General features: G+C 36.6%; 1 protein-coding gene and 1 long non-coding RNA gene across 3 annotated transcripts in view; one reads left to right on the plus strand and one right to left on the minus strand.

Annotated features, from left to right (window-relative positions):
• LOC105248124 overlaps window positions 1-19,869 on the plus strand; it is a 34,755-nt gene extending 14,886 nt beyond the window's left edge. Inside the window, exons 3-4 of the long non-coding RNA XR_888948.3 lie at window positions 16,593-16,709; window positions 19,788-19,869. This is a non-coding gene — a long non-coding RNA (uncharacterized LOC105248124). The remainder of the gene's footprint in view (window positions 1-16,592; window positions 16,710-19,787) is intronic.
• Window positions 14,223-24,118, minus strand: LOC105248123 (katanin p80 WD40 repeat-containing subunit B1). Of its 2 annotated transcripts, XM_011252733.3 has the most exons (15): window positions 23,930-24,118; window positions 22,979-23,109; window positions 22,478-22,822; window positions 22,178-22,365; window positions 21,952-22,102; window positions 21,717-21,880; window positions 21,515-21,636; window positions 21,214-21,270; window positions 20,341-20,890; window positions 19,798-20,101; window positions 19,311-19,490; window positions 19,166-19,242; window positions 19,001-19,075; window positions 14,952-15,071; window positions 14,223-14,868 (listed from the first exon to the last, which is right to left on the minus strand). In XM_011252733.3, exons 1-15 carry the CDS (start codon window positions 23,961-23,963, stop codon window positions 14,739-14,741), a joined length of 2,628 nt encoding a protein of 875 aa, XP_011251035.1. In that variant the 5' UTR covers window positions 23,964-24,118; the 3' UTR covers window positions 14,223-14,738. The 2 variants fall into 2 exon arrangements, with proteins under 2 accessions (XP_011251035.1, XP_011251036.1); XM_011252734.3 differs by lacking the exon at window positions 21,214-21,270.
• Between the last annotated feature and the right edge of the window lie 125 nt (window positions 24,119-24,243).

The raw sequence follows: 24,243 nt of genomic DNA on the forward strand, positions 1-24,243 counted from the left end.
AAAAAGAATGCGCAATAATTGTTTAGAAATTTTTGAAATCGCAATTTTTAATCAAATAAAAAAGAGTACGCATAAAAAATCCAAATTATTATAAATAATATTGTAACTGACAATGAGACAGAAAAATTAATAATATTTAAAGACACTTAAGATTTCAAAATTTCTTATCTTAAATTTTTTTTGTTTGAATTCACTCCTTTAGCCGAAATAAGAGAGACAAAGACAGTTGTTTCCTTTTTCAGAAATGACATTACATTCAAAATGCGCGCATTAAAATTTATCATTTAACTTGCAACTAATTAAAAAATCGTCATAGACGCGCTGTATTTTATCGTCCATCTTTAATTTACGACCTCAGAGCAACGCGGTATCCCCGAGTCGCTTACAATATAAAAGAATTGAGAGAACGGGGTCCGAAAAAGGGCGCCTCATTCGCAAGGAGGATTTCGGGGGCCCGAAGAAGGTCCCGAAGAAGAGCGGACTCGCGCGAAATTTAGCACCTAGAAGACAGTTACGAGGCGCATCGGGCCGCGGGCGAGTGAAGAACGCTAATTTCACAGTCGTTTAAATGGCGATAATAACTCAACGAGATTTACAACACTCGCTGGAGGATTTCCAGCACGTGTAAGGCCTGCGGGACTTCGGCTTGACATCATATTCCATTAGAGCCGAAACCGGCCGCGGTTCTCCGCTTCGATTTTACGAGCGTCTCGTCGTCGAGAGAAGCCTCGCGCCTTTTTACATAATACTGCATAAATGTTAGGTTGCATTTATATTTTCATATATAACGATCAGAAAAAATTGAGAAATTCTGTTCACCTACAGCTTTCACATCGATAACAAATAATTATTTCTTTCAATTTTTGTTCAACTTAAAATACAAGAGTATCGATATAACTAAAATTGATTTTTAGCCCATTTTTATTATTACGATAGTTTTAATTATAATTCAATTGAATGCATTATTGAGCACCGATGCATATAAAAGGCTATAATGCATCCAACTGAAGTCATGAGTCAAAATCTTTTTCTCGAATTGAGTCATCGAAATATAATATTTATTTCGCGAAGGGAAATCTGTATATTATTAAAATTATGATTATAAATTAAGAGTGATGACGAAATCAAGAATATTTCATATCAGCGTAAGAATGTAACGTTTCATACAGTCCGTCTCGTCCGTCGCTTTCGTAACATTTACAATCGTCGAAAATAGAAGGATCCTCTCGAAAGGGTCTCGGGACCAGACTCTCGAAGAATAGCTTCGCGATCGCGTTCGATTCTAGGTCGCCCAAATTCCCGGGACACGTGGCCGATGTCGCGGAAAAGGCCCGGTCTTTCTCGCAGTTCCGGTACTCGCGACGTGGCGGGTCGTCGTCGGCGTCGGTTATAATAGCAGAGCAGAAGCTCCGGGGCTTCGTCCAAATAAACAGCAACGCCATACGCGCTCTCGCGTACTTTTATTATCGACGAAAACGACAATTTTATTGACGGCGACGAGAACTGTTTGGATCAACCCGGGCGGGCTTGCGCGTCGCGAGCGTAAAATAAAGCGCTTTGACGCGAGTGCCGACGACGTCTGTTGTCCTCGACAAAGATCGGGAGAGATACTCAACAACGGATCGCCACGTCCGGTTCTTTAATCAATGCGGATCATTTTTAATCCAGTTTTTTAATCCCAATTATCGAGCGCTATGCTTTATATTAAATTTCTCGCGATAATATATTGTCGTATTAATAATTAACTTGTAATTTGTAGCTCTTATAATGCATATTACTTGGTCTATAAATGTTCTATTTACTTTCAAATTACGATATTATTATACGTATTATTAAGATCGTAAATAAATATTCCGGTTAATCGAGTTTTACATATATTAAAATTCTCGCGGTAATATATTGACGTATTAATTAACTTGTAATTTGTAGCTTTTATAATGCATATTACTTGATCTACGAACGTTCTGTTTACTTTCAAATTACAATATTATTATACATATTATTAAGATCGTAAATGAATATTTCCGGTTAATCGAGCTTTACGCAAATGTAAATTAGGCGCCGAAACGAAAAGCGCATAGAAGACCCGAAAGGGTGCAAACTCGCACCCTGATCTCCCATGGCGGACAATGTCCATCGTGAAACTGGATGTCCACTTTTCGCAATTGCCACGATGACGAAAATTACCAGTGCGTCCACGTGCGAATGGGCGGTGGTCAGTCTCGCCTCCTGATTTCACCCCCTTTCTCCGCCTGCCGCTTACTTTCCTCCCCCCTGGTTTTACCTGGCATTACGTCGAATCCGCTTTTTTTTCGGAGCAAAAGACGCACAGCTGCGCCGTAGTTTTCTGAACACCGTAGGATTTAATTGACAGTAGGGCCCTCGCTTGCAGGGCAACCTTGTATCCACCTTCCGCGCCACCTCGCCTTCCTTCCCTCTATAATTCGATCAAGCACCCCGTTGACGCTCTCCGACACACTGTTGACATTTGGTTATTTTGACGTCACGCTGCGAGACTTCGTTGATTCAATGAGAAAAAGAGAGGCAGCAAGGTCCTTTCTTTTGGTAAAACAACCCTTCTGCGGGCCCTCGTTTTGAGGACTACCCGCTGATTGAGCCTCCGTGTCGGTCTATAAATGTGAGGAGAAAGTGCTCCAGAATTAATGAATTTCGGAGTCAAAAATTCAAAAGCTATAAAAGTGTCCATTCGGGTCATCATACTTTGTTAGGAGTCACAATCGTTTGTATAAGAAAGAATGAAACTAACCATTCCCAACAGTTCTGGATTTTTAGAATACATTTACGGCTTTTGTAAACTTAATTCGCATTCTAGTTCATTCGAATTAGAGCAAGTTGCGTCTTACATTGTTGTAAGAAACAAATTATATAATATAAAATAAATGCGTCAAATAATTCTACATTTACTAAATCTTTTTGAAGGTTTGTTGAGAATATTTATTTATAAAAATTAGTTGTTTATAGATCAAATTCTCTTTCGATCAAAAAACTCTAGAAAATATTCAGGAAATATTATTATGAAACATTAACTTTTTTTTTTTGGAATGAGAAGAAGAGATTTTACTATTAATCTCAAATCAACACGAATCATGAAAAGTCCCGCGATTCTCTGCTTTTGAACGCGCAGAAGATGACGCCGATCTTTTTCATGAACCCGCCCATACAGCGAGACGAATGCGAGACGATTAATCTGTCGGCACGAGTCATCTCGCACACAAAAACTCGCCCGTTTTTCCATCGAGCTTACCTTCATCCTTTAATTTTATACAAAGGGAAATGGAGCGAAAGATTTTCTAACAATAAATCTCGAGCACTTGAAAGTATAAATGCTTATTTAGTAGATAATCACGAAATAATCGATGATTATTAATTATAATGTCAAACAAAATTTCGTCAATCTTTAAAACACTGTTCTACACGTATTATGTAGATAATTTAGAATTTTAGGAAATAAAAAGGGGATAATATACACTGACATTCCTAGATGCATGGGGGTGGCACTTAACGCGACGAGAGAGTCACCTGGTGGAACCATCCATCATGCGTTCAGAAAAAGAATCGAAGCGAGGGCGAGGGAGTCAGAACGAAAGGGATGCGTCCGCAATTTGTCCTCGTCACGTTTCGCGCTGGCGCTCTCTAAGAGGCGAAAAGGGTTGCAGCGGGGGTTGTAGCTCGTAACCTTGTTATACAACGACTATATATTACTGTCGACTATCATCCAGCCTATACGAGGTAACGCTCGCCTGTCCATTAACTCCTCGTCGCAGGATATTAACGTTTTGTAGGGCGAAAGGGAGAAGCAACGATACGATTCTGGTTGAGCTCGTAAAGCACACCCGGTGTACAATTGCCCACGTAAATTCTTTCCGTTACGCGTACCTCCTTTGAGCCTTATATCGTCAAACGAAGGGTTCGGTGCAACCTTTGAGCCCATTTTTTTTTAAGTGAGAGATTAATTTTACAATTGCAAGAAAATTAAATTTACATTCATCAAAAATTTTAATTTACGAATCTCTTTTAATTTAAATTCTGTTTTTAATCTTTTTTTAATTCTAAATTTAAAAATTACATATAATACAAATTCAATTTAGTTAAACGTAAACATTTTTTTATTTATGAACGAATTAACAAGCTTAAGTTTGATTAATAATATACGTAAAGGGGAGGGAGACATTTATTTCATTACGACTTATTTGAATTTATTTATAAACAAGAGATATGTGATATAATTGTATTTTCTTTATTTTATACGTCAATTTTCATTTTTAACCTCCGCTGTAAGAGGGTAAAAAGTGCTGCCATTTAAACGTTTTAATGCCCACGTAATTGAAAAATATGTAAGGGCTGATTACGCGACACAAAAGAGGCCACACCATTCGCGCGACACAAAAGTACGGCAAAGACAATGACGGGCGACAAAGCCGACGTTGATTAAAATGCGAATTAGGAAATTAACACAGGCGCACCCTAATCACGCTTTATCGCCTTTTTAGTAGGACATGTTATTTCAACTGTCAGTCTCGATCACGAATCTCCGAGTTGTCAGTCGGCTTCGCAAAAGTCTCTACCGCGATCCTCATAACCCGATTTTTTAACTTTGAGTATTTTCTTTCGTTGACTTCGTTTTGCGTTGACAACCGTTCTCCTAAATCTCTATTACATACATTTCCGTAAATAAGCAAACGGAGGATCGATGGATCGATCGATCATCCGTGCGTCTTCTCGAGCGTGTGTCGCAACCGGAAATAGAAAGCCGTCTCATGCCGACTCGGTCTCGATCGTATTTGTACAAGTTGACCCTCGAAGACCTCTATGTAGAGGAAACCCTCGAAAGATCCTGGAGAGCTTCTCGAAAGAGATCGAGGGCGCAGATGTTTATTTTGACGCGCCGGCCTCGCGACTTTTCGAGTGCGTAAATGCATTCTTTGCATCTCCAATTTGTCGCCGATCAAAATATTCACTTGAATATATCAAGTGCCATGTATGATAATTATTAAAAAATATATCTGCGCTATATATTTACGATCAAATATTAATTTCAAATTAACGGCATTTTAATTGTAAGGCCGCTAAAGAAATTAGCCAGAGAAAAATAAGGAGAATCCTTTCTTTCTCTCTATCTCTTTTATATTAATTAGTATTTGTAAATAATGAAATAAAAAAGCATTTACTTATTCGAATTACTTCATAATTCTTATTCAAGTAAATTGGAAGTAGAAATTGTAATCACAATTAATATTATGAACATAGAAGTTACAACACTAGAATCTAGCAGTAGCAAAAATATAAATATAGTATGTATAATCAATTAATAATAATTATCGCAAGAAGTATAGAACGATAAATCATTAAAACAGAAATTTATGAAAACCAATAATTGCAAAATGGAGTTCGCGAAATAACTATCGAAACAGAATTCTAGTGACATGCCTTTAAATCCAATCTATCACTCATTTTAGATTTCGAATCGATCTGAATTGATCTGGACGGTCGAATAAATTTGCATGGCAGCGAGCAGGGAGTGGCGGGAGGAAGAGACACAGGAGAAATGGAGGAGGACGAGTAAAAAAAAAGAGAAGCTGAAGAGAGAGGAAGCCGAGGGGACGAGGAGGGACGTGGCGAGGAAGCCGTTGAGACGCGATCGGCGATGTTCCCTTTGTGCGGTTTCTCTTGCTCGCGTCGAACCGCGACGGCGAGCGAGAGAAAGAGAAGAGGGAAAGACACTCACGTCTTCCAGCGTTCTCTCCATTGACGAAGCCAAAGTAACCGTGTAATCGAGACCGGCCACGGTGTAGTTTCTGGACCTTTTTTTTCCTCTCCCGTCTTTTTGCCAGCGCTTCCTGCCGTCGCGAAATTCGCGTTCCCAGCACGGCCGATTTCGCACGATCGGCGTGACGAGAAGACGAGAATTTTCCAAGCAAGCGAGGAAGAAAGGAACTCTAATCCTGCGAACGTTTCGTTTTTCTGATTGGAAATTCTCGAGGAAGATTGTCGCCCGAGATCGCGCTGGAATTTTAACAAGTTTTGATCTCTCAACCTGTAATTTATAAAATTAATCTCTATATTTTTTCGCGACAATTACATGCGATTGTGTATCAATTCTTGCTTAAAAATCTCCAGATTTCCTGGTAACATGTGATAGTCCGATAAGAAAAAATTATTCACGTAATTCAAACCAATTTTGTATTAATTTGATTATTAATACTTGAGAGAAGTATTTTATAAGAGAAGGATTAAGAGTGTCATTTAGTTAATTATGAAAAAAAGACAGTTGTTATATAGCTGTTGTATTAAGCAAGTTTGTAATTTAATATCAGTAATTAATTTAATCAGACCTTGTAACGTGTCTATTTAACAGATATCGACTTAGAAAGTCGTCCGAACCGGTTATGTTGTCTTCTTTCTTCTTCATTCTCTATGTATGTATACTAGTATCAATTCAAGACGGCGTATAATTCGATATCGATATCGCAATTCGATATCGAGCAGTCGAGTTACTCGCCGACCACGCGCGTCGTCGGTTCCTTGTATAACGTTTCCACGGTGCTCTAGTTATAACGGTACGAACTTGTTAAAGCCGGTTGCATTGACAGGAATTGTTATTTCTGTCACAAAATACATCCAACATTTATTTATATTGATGTAATCAAAAATTAATTTATACAAAAAATATCTCATTCATTCATATTATTATAATAATCTATTTTTAAAATATTTCTTTTTTTCACTAACAGTTATGTTATTTTAAGAATCTGTCATTAGAATCTAGACTTTTTTTTAAACATGCTGTATGAAGACTAATTAATTTAATTACTTTCAAATCATAATCTACAAATTAGTCGATTGGTGAAAAGACCGTTTCTTTGATGCCGTTGCTCGTTACGGTTAAAGTCTTCAACGTTCTGGCGAGTAAGGAGTTTGACAGGAGTCGGCTAAAGGAGCCACGTGCTCGTCGTCGCTCGCGCGCGCTTGCCAGCTGCAAATATTCGAAAAAGTGCACGCGTGTTCAAGAATCGGGGAGTGCACGCGGCCCATCTGGCGCGTGCGTGACCTCCTTGAATTATCCTTGACGACTTTCGCTAGGTCCAGCCTCCACACGTATCTTGAGAGATTGACGGACCCTCTGACAGGGCCATCGAGCTCGGGCTGATCGATATTCGTCGAAGGATACTGGAATTCTAGAATGTCCTTTACTGCAGTTTAATATGGAGATTTGAAAGGATATTGTATTAAATACATCGAGAGATTTAACTGAAAAAAGGATATCTATGAATGGAAGATTATTTTATTTTACTCAAGTGACTATTTTTAATATTGTACGATTTCATAATCTGACGTTCACTTTAGATGATGTACAACTTGTGACAAAATTCGAAACAGAAATCTGGAATTTTACATGCCGTTTATCCTAACACATGTGTATATTTTGATACATTTTATTATGATATATTAAATATTTTTCTTAATATATATAAAGTTGCAAATAAAAATTTCGTCGAACTTTGTCGCGAATTATAGATACATTATTTGAAAGGAGTTTTTTTTATAATTAATAAGAGCCAATGAAATCTAAAATCTTTTTGGATGAATTCATAGAATATTTATATTATCTACTATTTTTTCTTTCATTTCTAAAAATAAAAGCATCCGTAACCCGGATAAGAATTTGAGCTTCCTCGCGATGGAAAGCCATCCCTACCTTCGAAACGAGACCCTATCGATTAACCGTGCCCTAGGCGGGTAGTTCCGCCCTTCCGCCTCGTTCACATTCTTCCTTCCTCTCTACGAGACTTTTCCACCCTCCGACATCTCTTCTCATTGCTTTGCGAGCACCCCTCAACGAGCAGCGGAAAGAGACACCGGGTGTCGCAAAAATAGGGACGAGGGGGTAGCTGCCACCCTTCGACGATGTTGGCCAATAGCGTCGCGAGCACGCCCAGTGACGTCATCCCCCTGTGTCTCCCTCCACTTACCCCCCATAATTAGCCAATCCGATCGCAGGGGTGAGTCGACTCACCCCTTGGCCCGATTACGTTTACGAGCCAATGATTTTTGCAGCGCGATTTTGTTTGCGTGCGCGCGTACATGCGTGCGTGCATGCGTGCGTGTGTCCAGATTACAAACGGAGAGACATGCAGGAAGGGCACAATGGTGCCACCCTTCGAGCTCCCATCTCCCCTTTCTCTTCTTGCTACGCGAGGCTCTTTGTTACTCGCGTTCTCTATTTTCGCCCGTTCCTGCCTTTTTACTTTGGCGTTCTAGAATACCTCCTCCCTTCCTTCTCCTCCTGCTTGGGCCCTTTTTCGTTCCTGCTGTCTATCGCTGCAGATATTATTTACATGACAAACGGCCGAGCGTTGCCGTAAACGCGCATCGCGTGCGTCGCGCGCATCGCGTGCGCGCTCGATCCTGGCGAAAGATCCTGCAGCCACGTTTGAGGATATCAGAATTTCGAAGGTGACGGAGATTCGTTTGGAAGCAGTTCGCGAAAAAGCTGAATTACAAAATTATGTAAATTATTGTAAATTCCCTTGTAAAGATTAACTTTTGTGAGTTGGACGAGCGAGATAGTGCATTTTTATTAAACTATATAATTTTTATAGCAAAGTATATATAAAGAAACAAGTCGAAAAGATTAGAAAAATTATGCAATCTAGTTTTATCGAAATTTTCCTTTGATGGAAGCAGCTTGTTTGCATATACATAATATGAGTAATAAATTTTTCCCTAATTTCGCTCTGAGTGAAAGCAGTATGATAAAGCAAAATAGCATAAATTGCGACTCGATAAAAATAATAATGATTTTTGTTGAACTACAAACTCTCTTGAAAAAAGCTTTTTCTCGATGTCTTTACATCTTTCTAATCATTATACCTGGACCATACATTCTAAAATATCTTATATAACAAATTTCATTTAACTCTCTTGCAATGAGATGAAATGGAGATGATCATCGCTGAAGGGAACGAATTTTCGCGTCGCCTGGGAAAGTGTGATATTATATACCTAAAATGGGGGGCATTTCTAAATACATCGCATTCCTGGAGAAGAGGCAGGTTTCCTCAAGAAGAAGAAGAAGATCTCGACAAGATAGCCATTACGCGATGAAGAACGGAGGCTGACTCACCGAGGAGAAGACCTGCCTTTCCGTCTCATCGACAAAAAAAAGATCAGCATAGAAGACAGCTTTCAACGAGAGCAGGCTGACAATACTCTCGAACACGGAAGCTGCATCGTCTTTGTACATGTGAGGGAGTGTTTACGTGAGGGGGTGGATGCGTGTATCGGTATCGCTTTCTATCGGGCCGGGATAATCCGCTTATGCAGGTCCAGTCCTCGGCCTCGTCCTCTTCTCCATAACGACGTATTGTTGCCGGCGTATTGTGAGAAAACAGCATTTTCGACGCTCGAGGTGACGACAAGAGAAGGAGACTTAAACTCATCACCGTCACAACAATGTCGTCGCCGATCGTGGGAGGACATCGCCGATGCACCTGACGCACCTGAGTTACATACACGAAGGCTTCCTACAGCGTGGTCTGTAATTTTGCGCGCGAACGATCGCATAATAATAATTTCGAGAAACGGTGGGTGTGGCTTTGACGAGCCTTCTCGCCTCCTGGTGATACGCATCTTCGAGCAATTACACTTTAAGGTGCAGGAAAAATCTTTATAATTTATTTTGGAAAATATAATACATATTGAAATTCGTGACCCGATTTTATAAATCAATTCTCGTTAGACAGAGAAGGATCAGAGACCTCGATATCGCGGAGTCGGATATCTCGATGAAGGGTTGTCGGTCGGCGTGGCTACCCCAGAGGGAAGGGCTCTCGCATAATCCTATGAATACATAATCCAGATGCAAACAGCCGCCACGCGTGCCTCGTGATTTAAACGGTCGCGATATTTCACGGATTAGAATATTTGCGCTATTTTTCACGGTGTCGGTTGAGATCCCGAGTGCCGTTCGCGAGCAACGGTATCCTCGTTTCGAGGATCTGAATCCTCTCGTTTCCCACGTTATTTCTAAATCAACTTAAGAACGATGCATACATCTGTTTTCAAGAATAGCTACATTCGAAGTGCATTTCACACTTTATATGCGTGTGTAATTGCAAAAAAAATTGATTGACAAGAATCAGATTTTAAAAAGCAACGCTGATCACTGATGCAAATATCAGATAATCGACGGTCCTTTTTTACGCGATAAGCGAATGTGATAAAAAATGAATCTGGCGTTGATGGATGAGATTCAATAAACTAGATTATCGATCCATAAAAAAATTTCATCGATAAATAATTCGTGAAATCTTTCATGATGGAAGGCAGTCGCGGATTAAGAAAGTTATGCTCTTTCTTTCTTCATATATATGTTATTCTTTCACTAAAATATTCTTTTTTCATAAAAAATTCCAGAAATTAGTTGAGGGAGAAAATAAAATAGTCGATAAAATGCGATTTTTTTCTTGTTGAAGAATATTATTATTAATCTATTCAAATGACTTTGAACGGGCTTAACAGCTAAAGAGAATTAAATATTACATGCAAATCGGCACAGATAAAACGAAATTGTCTTTTCGAAATTCTTCCGTTAAGGCAGTTATGAGGTTGTTGAAGAATTATTTCGTGAAATCTAGATTAATCAGATCGCAATTAGGGCAAAGTCTTATCACATCATATTATAAACAGCCGTAAATATTGAGGCTTCAATGATATTAAAATAGCAAATGTACAGCGAAGCAAAGCGGGAAATTTTGTGAAAGAACTTTTCCTGAATTTTTTTCTTTACGTGCTCCAATTTACAGAGTATTTACAATTGCAATATATATTTTTATCCTCCCATCCTTTACGAGAAAAAGTTTATCTATTGATACTAGTTGAAATATTAGAGTTGCTAAATTAATTTATGATATGAACGAAAATCTCTGTAGGCATTGCCTAAGAGATAACGTGAGCATCGCAATAAGATTGCGATATATGGATAAACATATACAAAATATAAATAGAATTTTTCGGAATGGAATATATTTATAATGTCAATATCAAAAATGTTCGCCTCTTGCTTAAAATCGCTTCCCAAAATTAGGCCACTACTAATTAGTGCCAACTCTTATTAAAGATAGAGGTATATCTTTACGACGCTCATACCTTGCGAATATCACACTATAAGTTCATTTTATTATAATTACAAGATATATTCCGAATTTTATATAGTATAATATTTATCGGTTTAAAATAGGAAGTATGAAACGACACAGATAAATAAAATCGTAGTAGTTTATTATTATTTCTATTTAAACAACATAATCGATACAAATAGAAATTAAAATGTTAAAATAAAACAAGAATAACGCAGTAAGGACAAAGATGTGAAATAAAACAATAATAAAATTTATCATTCGACAAAAGTAACATATAAAATAATAAAATATTTTCGAACGCGAAATATTTCATGTTCGAGATTATTAGCGATAAATAACGCTGACACTTGCACTCGGAGCCAAGTGATATTTTTAAATGATCTTTGCTACGCATCGTGAATCAGAATCGATATCACACAACGTATGAGCGTAAATTTAAGATCGGTTACATTTGCCCCATACCGATCGAAACGATAAATTACAACATTCGAAAAACACACACGCGCAAAACGCACTCTCTCATATCTCTTTCTCTCTCTCTTCCTCTCTTATAAAAATACGTTGGACGGAACAGACGAGTAATCCACGAAATCTTTCTCCCGTTTCGAAGGTGAGGAAATTGAGCTAACGCATCTTTTCCTTCATTTCGTGAAAATGCTTGGCGAATTGCGATGTAATTCGTGAAAATGTTTGCTAAGAATATAGGCTTTAAATATGTCTAAAATAATTTGGAATCTGAATTCAGGATAACGTAAAAATATATCGAGAAAAACCTATAATAATTTACACGTACAAAATGGAAAACTGATTTTATCATTTATATTCGTATAAAAAATAAATTTTGCCATATTCCATGTTTTTTTTGCATAGAATTATTTCACTAATAATAATAAAATTCAATAAAATTTAATCAGTTCTGTTCTTTCTAAAATCTATTTTCATGAATTTATAATGAATTTGTTTTTAACGCGAAGAATTGGAACAGAAGAATATCATTATGAGGGTACGCGTGGTAACATTTCGCTGAATAAAAAAAAAGAACACGTGAGATGTAAAATTATAACGAAAATATTGTACGCTTTATTGCATAATACTTCGAGGCAATATGTTGAAAATTGTGTTAACCGTTTCTCTCAGACATTTCTTTGTGCAAAGCACTCTTTTTTCGAGAACATGCGAATAGTCGCAAGTATTGCACATTAAATGTAATAATGATTAAATAATCGTCTCTTGTGGCAGAAATCAGGATCGCCTTCCATTATATTGGAAGGGAAAGCCGAACGATCGCAGAAGACATAATAAATTCTTAAAAAATAATAATTTAATACACATTAATTTAAATAATACACATATCCTAAAAAATCAATAATAAAAAATATTAACTATTAGACAATAGTAACAAATGAAGAATACTCCAAGCCACATTTATCTTGTATTTTCTCATCAATCTCTTTTCCATAGCTTTATAGCTCTGCATGATTTCACGATATGCCAGAAACCTCTGGTTTTATAAACAATATTTAAACGGTTTTAAATGAAAATTAGAAAATATCTCAGAATTATGTCCTGGAATGTTCTTCGTCGGTGGTTTGTTTTTAAACATTATTGGCACTTTTGCTGCTTATCGATGTATCCAAATTGTAATCTTAAATTATCACATTTCTTATCAAATCGATGTTATCACTGAAACGCAATTTTAAAAACAGTTACATATAAATCGTAATAGAAATGAGAATATTGTCGTGATGAGATAAAAGGTAGTGATTGACATTAATTCTTCAAGTCGTTAATTTAATGTCTGAAATGATACCTTTCTAATTATATCAGATGATAAAGTATCGAAATCACTAACAAGATATTTAGCACTAAATGTGCAAAAATAAAATACTTTAGCATAGAAAATACTGTTAAGCATAATACTGACTTGATTTACATTACAAAGTCACAAAGCTGTTAAGTCTGATAAGAGATTATTGTTTTACAGAATAATAAACAAATATTTAATTGTTTAATTGTCATTGTACACCGCCTTTTAACTCATCTTACGACAAAACACGACAAAACGAAATGTCAAGCAGTGCACTGGAATATATTTATTTTATTCTTTCGTATTCTTCGCATTTCGACGTTGATTAAAAAGTTCATTCGACGATAGTAATATTTTGAATATAAATAACGCTAGAGTAAAATGTTTATAAATTACGGACAAACTTTTGTAAAAAAATAATTTAAACGAATATAAAAACGCGAATCGTTCGACACGCTCTTCCCGTCCAATTTTCGATCCTTCTCGCCTCTTTAGACGCGTACAAGTTCGCTCTTTACATTTAGGCTCTTTTATTTAGGTTACGATCTCCAGGAGTCAAGGTATTATATGCCTACGATTAGAATACTTTATTAATGAACGGACGCAAACTTTGTAAAGTTGCACCTTTTGCAAAAATACAATTTCTCTCGTACGCTAAGAAAGGTATGTTACACGCTATCTATCTACTTACGTTACGTTTCGTTAATCGCTTATCAAAGTTGATCGTCGTCGCGTTTTATCGCCTGCGTGATTAAGGCTGACTTCAGCCCTACATTCGATGATTCTGTGTAGCATATGTGATCTGTGGCAAGAAGGGCGAAAAATATATCGGCCACGCGATCCGCGCGAATTGTTTTAACGAAACTTCATTTTGTGCTGATTTTGTCGAGCAAAATGACGCTCGTTAAATATTGTTCTCGATCATCAATTCTTATATCGAATATTTCGAAATCGATATACTGACGCATCAGGATCTATAAGATCCATTTTGTTTTGCTATCGTTTTATTTATAATAAATCATACCACACATCTTAACGAAAGAGTATTTTCAAAAAATAATTTATTCAACTTATTTAACTTGTTCATATTTTTCTTTGATTAGTTGATTAAAATTAATCATTTTTAATAATCGACATATTATATATTTTTATTTATTTCATTAAAAATAATCATGGATATTTATTGGATTAAAGTTTTTAAAAAAGAATTTAAATTAATTATAAAAAATATAAATTTTAAAAAATACCCAGAAAAATTTATATACTTGTAAAATAAGATGGGCTCTCCTGGTGCTTCAGTATATTAAACACATTTAATGACAGTCTTTCTTCGCTTTCAATCGCCTTTCAGCTAACTTCGTTTTTTATCAAACTTTTTTCCTTACCTTCACTGATACTCTTTCTCTCTCGCTCTCTTTTTTTCCATCAATAACGACAAATTTCACGACTCGTTCGGCCGTTCGAATGAGTAAAGAATGAATCTCGCAATTTTGTTCGGAAATTGGTGCAGCCGCGAGAATAACAATGACGAAGAAGAGACGATCGATCGACGGCAGCGGAAAAAGCGGCAATAGCAGCAACAAGAATAAATTTTTATAAACGCGTCTTCCTCGATACGAGGTGACAGTGGGTTTCATTGCTGCTTCTCGATGTTTGTTTCACGCTGTCATGACGATCAAACCCTCGTCATCAGCATGAAACCGACGATGATTGACCGACGACGATATTGGCGGTCGAATTCACGAGGGTCTCAGACGACGCAGCTTCGGTCACTCAAGGTTCCTGATGAGTACAGCCAGCTCGCGGAACGAGGCGCCGAGTTTGCCAGTCGATTGCTTCTTCAACAGAATCGCTCGTATCGCCGATAGCTTCTCGTAGCAAGAGAGACACTTGTGGTACCTGGAATAATAGATACGATGCTCGATAAAACAAGTTTCGGAAAGAAAATGCCTAGACATAAGGATATATTGAACAAAACGCACCGTTCCTCTCGCGACACGTCGACGCCGATCGTATGAAGGGGCGCTTCCACGTTGGATTTTATCACCGGTGCGAAATTACGAAGGATAAGTCTCAACGCCGAGCAAGCTACTGTTATGTACCTGAAACATTTAAAATTTGGCGAAAATAAATAAATATTATAATAATACAGATTGAAAACAAATTATCATACAGATTATTCGAAAAAGAATGATGCATGTAAAACAGATCAAAAAAGATTTTTTTCTAATTACGAGAAATAGATAAGTAAGCAATTTTCGATCGCGTATTCATTTATTTTATAAGACTGCTCATTTATCCAGATATAGGATGTTTGAAGGGTAGGATGGAAACAGTCGTGGAATGATACATGTCACGGCAATTCTCGTAACACCCACCGGTCCGGTCACGCCTGGTTCGCTTGATAAAACGGGCGTTATTATTAGGCGCGTTAACAACGACGCCAATAAATAACGAAAGGCACGAAAGGCCATGCCCGCGCGATTCAGCACGCTCTCGCTTTCGGACGGACGGGCGAGAAAGGGTTCGTGCTCCCGTTCGAATCGGCGAGACGAATCGCGAACGCGCTCATGAATGCAATCGACACACCCCGTGTAAAACGCACCGGCCGAATTTTGGCTTGTAACAAAAATAGGAAACCGATACGATCGATACGTATGACTTCGGAAAAATAAAAACGTCTTTTCTCTCGTGGAAATTTTAAAGTAATCCGCAAATAATAATTTAAACACATTATTAAAAAATAAAATAATAAAGAGTAATTTTAATTTAACGATTCTTATTCATTAAAATATAATAATAATAAGAGTTTTTGGTAGAGATATTCATCAATCACATTATAATAGCTTTACCATAAGTTAGTTATTTCATTTATTATCTGATGTTTGATTATATTATGTATAAACACACACACATATTATAATATATATTAATTATCATGACAAATTATTAATTACTAAAATTAATATTATATATTAATTAATATGACAATTATTAATTATTATTTATTAAGAACTAATTAATTATTGATTATAATAAATTCATTTTTCTATTTTTATCTCTCCATCAGATAATTGTGAACATTTTAGAGCAAAAAAAATGAATTTTTTTCTCTGCAACGAAAATCTAGAGATAGATAAGTAACAGGAGAATAGAGAGGGGAAACGAGGAGCGATCACAAAATTGGAAAACGATCGGGCGGGGCGTGAACCCTCCCTCGTGACACGCGTCTGGACATTCTAGCCGACGATCTCTTTTTTTTCTCACGAGGCACCAGGTCCAGGACGAAAGGCCGTGACGAACGAGGCGTGAAAACGACGAGCGAGCTATATGCAAACTGCCACTATATAATACCGCCGTCCGAGATGTGTATATTTGCCTGTTGTCGATTCTGCTCCCGTTGACGATTGCGAAATCAAAGTACAATGGGAACACCAGTGTATTATGCAAACACGCTTATTTATAAATAATAACCAAATAAAAAACTACTTAACAAAATAATTCTTTCTATGTTTAATGTTAAGTATCAGAATAATTAAGCAACGCGTTCTCTTTAATAACTGTAATAATAAGGATATTAATAGCATAATTATTTTATTAACTAATTTCTATTTTTTTTTCAGATCGTGGAGTTAAAAACAACTAATGAAAAATTATACACTTTTTCGAGCAATGCCAGGCAAAAACGGCTCGATGGTCGTTATTACGAGTGACTGCAAACGACAGCTGCCTAGCGATAAGTAATTAGTTTAAATTCACTTTTCACATTATTAAGTATATATGAAGGGTGCTAATATATGGCTATTATTAACCGGTTCACTGAAATTATACCATGCAATCATTATAGTATAAGTAGTCCGATTAAAACTCACAAAGTTTTATCTCACGAACAAATTTTTTAAAATTATTTAATAATTTTCATGAGAGAAGATATTGATTAAAATTTTACAGAGAATAATAAGAGAGATACAATCCTATTTTCCATAACAAAATTTTATTCGGTGAAAAAGATTTTTTTTTAAATTATTTAATAATTTTCGTGAAGAGAAGAGACAGATTAATAAAATTATAGAGGAAATTAAGAAAAATTATCATTTAAAGATACATCTTAAGTTAAAATTAAAAAATAATTAAGAGATTATGAAAAAATGGCTAATGATACATATGTAGCGTCGTTATAAATAAACAAAGGAAAATGATCTTTTACGCTCCAGTAATTGAATCAGCCTGTAAATATATGCGCATATTACGAACTCCGCTTCTACAACACGTGTGGGATGATAAATACTCGACGGGAGAGAGCAAAACGGCTCGGGTAGAAAGAAAAAGAAGAAACGGGAAGCTCGTTAAGTCATTAGGTGTCCGTGGAGAGAAATCTAATTTTGGAGAGGGTAACCCTCAAGAGTTTGTCGGAAGTTGTATAACCGATGTATTTGCTGCACGATTAATTGATCGTTAAATTAATATCAAATAGTCTCGATCTGATCGGAGAAAGATTTAAAAAGTATAGAATATTGATTAATAGAACAGAACAGCGATGCTCAATTCTCATTGGCGCAAAAATTAAATTTGTTTAATTGTATAACAAAATGTTTTAAATTATGAAATGATTTTATAATATATAAATGAAAATTATATAATAGTTTTTAATATTATATATATGTGACTAAAAAATAAAGCTGATTTTAGATTTAAATAATCATAATATTTTAACTTAATAATTATTTTTTATATATAACTTAATATTTTTATATATCTATATAAAAATATTTTGATTAAAATGAAAAGAAAATTAATAAAACATAATTTTTATAATTACAATTTTTAAAATTCACGTGAATGCTCGCGGATTGAACTATATTTTGATAATTACGGCGATCATAGCGTGGCGATTCTTGCGAGACAACACATGAAAGAATAAAGGCCGAGGGTGAATAATGATAGTCTACAATAAAACACGGAAGGAAACAGTCGTTCCTCGCGTCACGACAGAGCAACAGCTTGGAACTGAGGGCAGTCGGTTAATCGCCCACTTTCATACGTCAAACGGACATAAAAGACAAGCTCCCTCCTTCTCTCTCGGATTTATAGCTGAACGCCCAGGAAGTTGCACACAATCATAGAAGTAATTTAAAATTTTATTTTGAGTGAAAAATATCTATTTTTAAGTATTGCTCGATATGTTTCACTTCGAGGACAAAATTAGTGCAATTTATTTTTATATTTAAAATAATTTCCCAAATTTTTGAAATCTATTTTAAAATTTTAGAGTTCTCTAGATTTTTATAATCTTAGGACTTTTAAATGCTTAAAAATCTTTTTAAAATTTTCATTTTCCAAATTTATTCCTCTAGTTTTATTCCAAACCATTATCGGAGCCGCAAATGTACTTTTGACAGATTTACATATGCGTGACGGCTGTTTGGCGTTGAAGATGACACTCGGCTGTCTGTCTGTTCACTGTCATCGCTCCATACTGACATATGCGAGCGTGCGACACTTCAGATTTCAATTCGCCTCGCAAACAATACGACTCAGCGCGCGACAGGAAGGATTCGCGCGTCTCATCGAATTTGCATCTGCCGCTATCTTTCATTGTCTCGGCTAATTTCGCGCATCGCCCTAACGCTCTCCTCGGATTTCCCCGCTTCGGCAAATTAGCCATTCCCATACTGCGTGCTACTCCGTTCGAACACGGGGATGAAGGAGAAGAGCGAACAACCCCTTTCGAGGGGTGTCTCGATTTTCCAATACCACGCATGCGCAGTGTTTCATCGTTGAAGATGAAGTAATCTTAGATAATAGATGTGCAAAGCAAAGAACGATAAATATTTACTGCGTCATCCTTAAATATACATGTATGAGACAGCAATGAAATACGAATGCAAATTATCTGACGCGTATACATGCATGATAATAGAATAAATCGACGAGGTCAAAAGTAATATTTCGGAAAAAATAATATCAATGTATCAATTAAGAAATATAAATTTAAAAAACGCGCAAGGCAAAAATATGTGTTCTTACTTACATTTCGTATTTACTTTGAAGGAGATCGCTAATGGGACCCAATAAACAATTGCATAGATCCAAATTCCACATCGCTCTGTGAACAAAAATATACCTGACAATGAAAAAAATTGTCTCATTGATATCATTAGATTCAAATCATTGAATGGAAAAAGCTTGTACGTACGGTTTTAATGTGAGAATGCCCAAGAGATCCACGATGATTGCCAAGTCGTTCATTGCGACCGCAGTTTCCACCGCGGTCTGAAATTAACACATCACATTATATTTCTCATCCAACTGTATCTCTCGGGAATCAGATAAATAATTACCTTGAGATCTTTATTGTGCCAAAAAGAATATATAATTTGTAATGAGCGATGCCGATTTTTAAGTACCGCCATCATCGAGTCATGGCTGCGCATCATGCTGTTCAACACTTCGGCCTCCGACATTTCTGTCAGCACGCCTATTTGAGAATAACCTAATGATGTGGAACCAGTGTAACTGTGCTGTAAAATACAAGTATTTTTCATATAAAAATTTAAAAACTCTTAACATTATTTTTATAAGATAAAATAAAAATAAAATAAGATAAAGATAAAATAATATACATATTATATATAAACTTGACAAATTGAATAGTTGACAAACTGAATAATTTCTATTATATATATAATAATTCTATTATATTTCTATATTAAATTTCTTATTTAAAAAACTAAAATGAAGTTTTTTCGAATTTTAGATCTCTCTTATGTTGAATTAATATTTGGCATATTTATACAAGGACCACATTTTTTTTTTAGGAAGACTTACCGGTAGGAAATTTTCCACGTCCAAACCGTAAGGCTTGTCAGCGCTCATCGGCACTAATTCCTCCTTGTCCGTTTCTTCGACATTGTTTCTTATCTGCGAGACGCGAATGTCGATTTTAGGATTCGGTGAAATCTGTGCCTTGTTAGGTGGCTTCCTTGTGGATAACGACGTGGTCGTGGAGACGTTGCGTGCCGACAACACGGTTGAGGTAGCGAAGTTTCGATTGAGCGACGTCGACCTCGATTGCGCAGTGTTTGGCCTATTCAGCGCGGGATCGGATGGACTGTGCCTTATATTATTAATTCTGCAAGAGAAATCATTCAGAAGGTAAACATTACGAAATATTATGTTTATATACAATAATAATTAATTTTTATAAGTATTAAGATATATATTCTGTAAAAATATAAAAAGGTCTTCATAAATTTTTATGTAAAAATTCATATCTCTTTATTCATACATGTCTATATATAATTCTATATAGTTCTTATATTTCTATATATTTTTAAAATAACTTTTTGTGTTAACATTGTAGATACTTACTGTACAGGATAATCGCTTTCGTATCCTTGTTGTTCTCCGTCTCTGCTATTCTGCCTTTTCAAATAATACTTCGGAGAATCTGGGCTAGGTACTCTATTCTTCAGTTTGCCATCGTCCATCACGGGAATTACCGCGGCCATCGGCGCAACGCGCGGCGTCAGAGTCGAATTCGATCTTTGCGGCCCTAAGGGTGGTGTCGGCACTGTTTGATCAGTGGTACTTATCCTCTTGCCCGGAAGCGGTGTGATGTTCTGTCTCAACGGTGGTATGGACGCGAAGTTCTTGGAGGATCGTTGGTTAAGGCCATTATTCGCCTGTAGATTCGCCCTAATCTGACTCGTTGATGTGATTGGATTTCTCTGAATTGGCGGCGACGACTTAATTGGCTGAACGCGTACCGGTACCGGTATCGGCTTCATCAGGGACAACGTAGGCGCCGGAGGAGGTGGCGAGGAGGGCAATGACATCGGCGGCACTTCCTCGCGTTCCATTGTGCTCAAGTTCGACATTGAGGTAGAGAGATTTTGTAATATCTGTGGTTGTGTCGGATCTAAAATAGATCAACAATATCGATGTTTAGTTACTCTCTTTTTAAGAAATTCAGTGATGTAGAAGCAAAGTAATATCACTAATTATTTAAACAAATTTAAAGCATAAATTTTTGCAAACTGAACTTAGTTTTTCTATTAGATTTTTAATGGAAAGTTTCTTCATATTTTTATGAAAAAACTAAATCTTTCTCGCATCATATTAATATTTGAACATCCATAAAAGTATTCAAATGTTATAATGAAACTTATACTTATTTAGGTCTTATATCGTCTTATCTATTTAGTTTAGTAATCCGTGCGAAGGTTATTACACAAAACTCACCTATATCATGAGGCTCCTGGAAAGCCTCGGAGGATTCGGGAGGTGGTGTGCGAGACACTGAAACATATCATGCGTGGCATGCTCATTCACAAACTATGCAACACTGCATTCACATTTAGACGTACTCAACACGTCTGTGTTTGTATGTGAGACACTCTGTGTATCTAGTGTGTTTATTAGTCGTATATCCGCTGGTGAATCGCGACGGATTGGATTAAACGTTAGAATAGGAGAGGGATATTTTTGTCGTAGACTCGACGAACAATGAGACATTACAAGACGGATGTAGCGAGCCACTTACACGCCCTATTCGGCTGGAAAATGTCCCTGTACTCGGTTACGTTAGGTATATCCGCGTAGGTGGCTTCATCTTCCGGATCTGTACCGGACTTGTCCGCTTCTTCTATCGTTCGTACGTCTAGTCTGTAAGAGAATAAAAATGTATATTGTAGCGAACTCAATTTGCCAGATGTAAAGTTAAAATCAAATTTTGTAAAGCATACGTGTGTTTCTTCAATCCGATCGGTCGTTCCCTGGAGAAGCTCTTTCTCAGAGAATTTCCATGACTAAACGGCGAACTGACAGCGGATATTCCTCCCAATGGTGCGATTTTCTTCAAGTCGCACACATATAAAATGACATTCGCGGTATGGAAACTCGCGCCGATCTGAAACAATTTTATATCTCAACAAAAACAATACGACACATACAAGGCTAGTTTGATGTATCTCGTCGTACCAACTGATTTTGAGCGACGGCTATGTCTTGGATTTTTCCCCATCCAGTGGGTATCGTATCCAACGTTCTGCCTGGTTCCCAGCCATAAACCTTTAAAACGTCATGACTACCAACGAACAGACATTCCCCACCTTGACTAAAATACAAGCACCTAAAACATCATGATAAAAAAATTAACATAGCTGTGAAGTCATTATATTATAGAATTACTGTCATACTTGCTCACCGTATAGCTGAAGAACTCTGTTCTGTGGAAGATACAAGTTGAAATGACTCCAAGTCCCAGAAGTGTACCGTTCTGTCGGCACTGCCACTGGCTAATAGGAATTCGTGCGGATGAAACTCGACGGTTGAAGCTGGACCTCTATGTTCTGAAAATTCTCTCAGTTGTCTACCAGCTTTTAGGTCCCACAGCTAATCAGAAAGTAATACAGACGTCAGCATCATCTTTTTCGCACTTATATATATATATATATATATATATATATATATATATATATGTATATACAGAGAAAAATCTAATTACTTTAACCATTCCTTCCTCTCCAGCACTGGCAATCCATTGTCCATCAGGACTGAACTTTAAGCTATTCACAGTCCTATTATGCCCCTTGTATGTAAAGATACAGCCTTTTCTGCGAATATCCCATAATTTAATTGCCGTATCCAAACTCCCGGAAGCAAGCAATTCCCCATAAGGATGGAAGTCCATGCAACGTATTCCAGATTTGTGTCCTGTTAATGTGCGTGCTAATTTGGCATGTTCTAGGTCCCAAATCTTCAATGCACCTGTCTGTGAGCCAGCGCATACAAGATCTTCCGTCTGGCCAAAGCGAACACATTCTATGGGAGTAGTATGGCCACTCAGGCTCTAAGAAAAAAAGAAACAAAAATTATATTATTGACATTGTTAATACATAAAACATTATATATCATTGACATATAATGTTTTATGTATTCACATTAAAATGTAATAAAAGCTTCAATGTATTTGGTGATAACAAAATGATTATGCAATAATAATTACCATAATACAGTTCTGCTTTCCAACAGCCCATAGGTTTACTTTCTTATCATCACCACCAGTTACTAAAACACGACCAGATTTGTGGCCTAATGCCAGGCAATTGACATTTGGTGTATGGGCAACAAATTCCTCTGTGCAAAAAAAATAACACTCGTATATTTCACATTGATAATATATATATATATATATATATATATATATATATATATATATATATACTAATTCATTTGTATTATGATAAAATATGATAAAGATACAGTCCTAATTTTATGAAGTATAAATTTATATGCAAAATAAGCTTATATTTTTTCTTATATTATTATCTGAGAAAAGAGAAGTACAGTTTATTTATTTAATATATAATTATTTGTCAAATCATAGCTTTATAAAAATTCTCTGATAATTCATCAATCTTTTCTTTTCTAAATAATTTCTTACTCTTGCTATATATAAATCATTGACAAGGAAATTATGATAATGGAAAATATCAATTAAAACAAGTTATATAAACAAAGATCATTTGTTTGTGATCACAAAATTAAAAGTAATAATTCCAGTTTACTTTACCATTAATAGCAGTAATTTATTTCTAATATAATATTACACATTTAAAAAAGTAAAGTCAACAAATTTTCTGGACAAATAAAAATTATCTATCATTCGTGAAAAACAAATTTTTGTCCACATTCAAATAGCACTATAATTTAACGTTCCGATTCCAGTCACCGTGCGAAGAAACGACCTTCTCATTCTCGTTGGGAGACAAATCCTGGTCGTGCCAGTTATAACCATAATTGGAAGAAACCGCGAGGAACAATCGTTAGCCGAGTTTGTGTAAACAGAGAGCGTTTATTCGCGGTGAGATCAAGAAGATCGAGTTTTCCACAGCGCGTAGGAGGACGCTCGAGGACGCGTCAGGGACGTTCGTTTCCCCGTGAACGACGATCTTACGGAGCTTCCAGGATCTCCTCGTCGACGAGGCCATCTTCGTGCCGCGCGCGCGGACTTATTTGGTAGCTACGACAGCTCGAGATTTCGATTGACGCACGTCGTACGATCTCCTTTCGCGCGGACGTAACATGTTTATCAGCAGCAACCGTCTCTTCTCTTCTGCTCGGAATCCTCGCCTCTTCCTTTCGCGACCGGACACCGCGACGCGTGGCGTCCCGTCGTGTCGCGTCGCGTCTTGTCTCGTCTCGTTGCCGCTCCCCCCCTTGGGAGAACGTGAGAGAAAAAAATGTGACGTGTGTTCACGAGCGCGGAAA

This window comes from Camponotus floridanus, unplaced genomic scaffold, assembly GCF_003227725.1.
Source record: "Camponotus floridanus strain SB8 unplaced genomic scaffold, Cflo_v7.5 scaffold138, whole genome shotgun sequence".
NCBI lineage: Eukaryota > Metazoa > Arthropoda > Insecta > Hymenoptera > Formicidae > Camponotus > Camponotus floridanus.

Coding starts and splice junctions, on each gene's coding strand:
- LOC105248123 (XM_011252733.3), bottom strand. CDS start 23,963: ATGGCCTCGTCGACGAGGAGATCCTGGAAGCTCC. Junction 23,110..23,929: donor GAGGAGATCCTGGAAGCTCC/GTAAGATCGTCG, acceptor TTTTTTGCACAG/AGGAATTTGTTGCCCATACA. Junction 20,102..20,340: donor GAAAGCGATTATCCTGTACA/GTAAGTATCTAC, acceptor TTTCTCTTGCAG/AATTAATAATATAAGGCACA.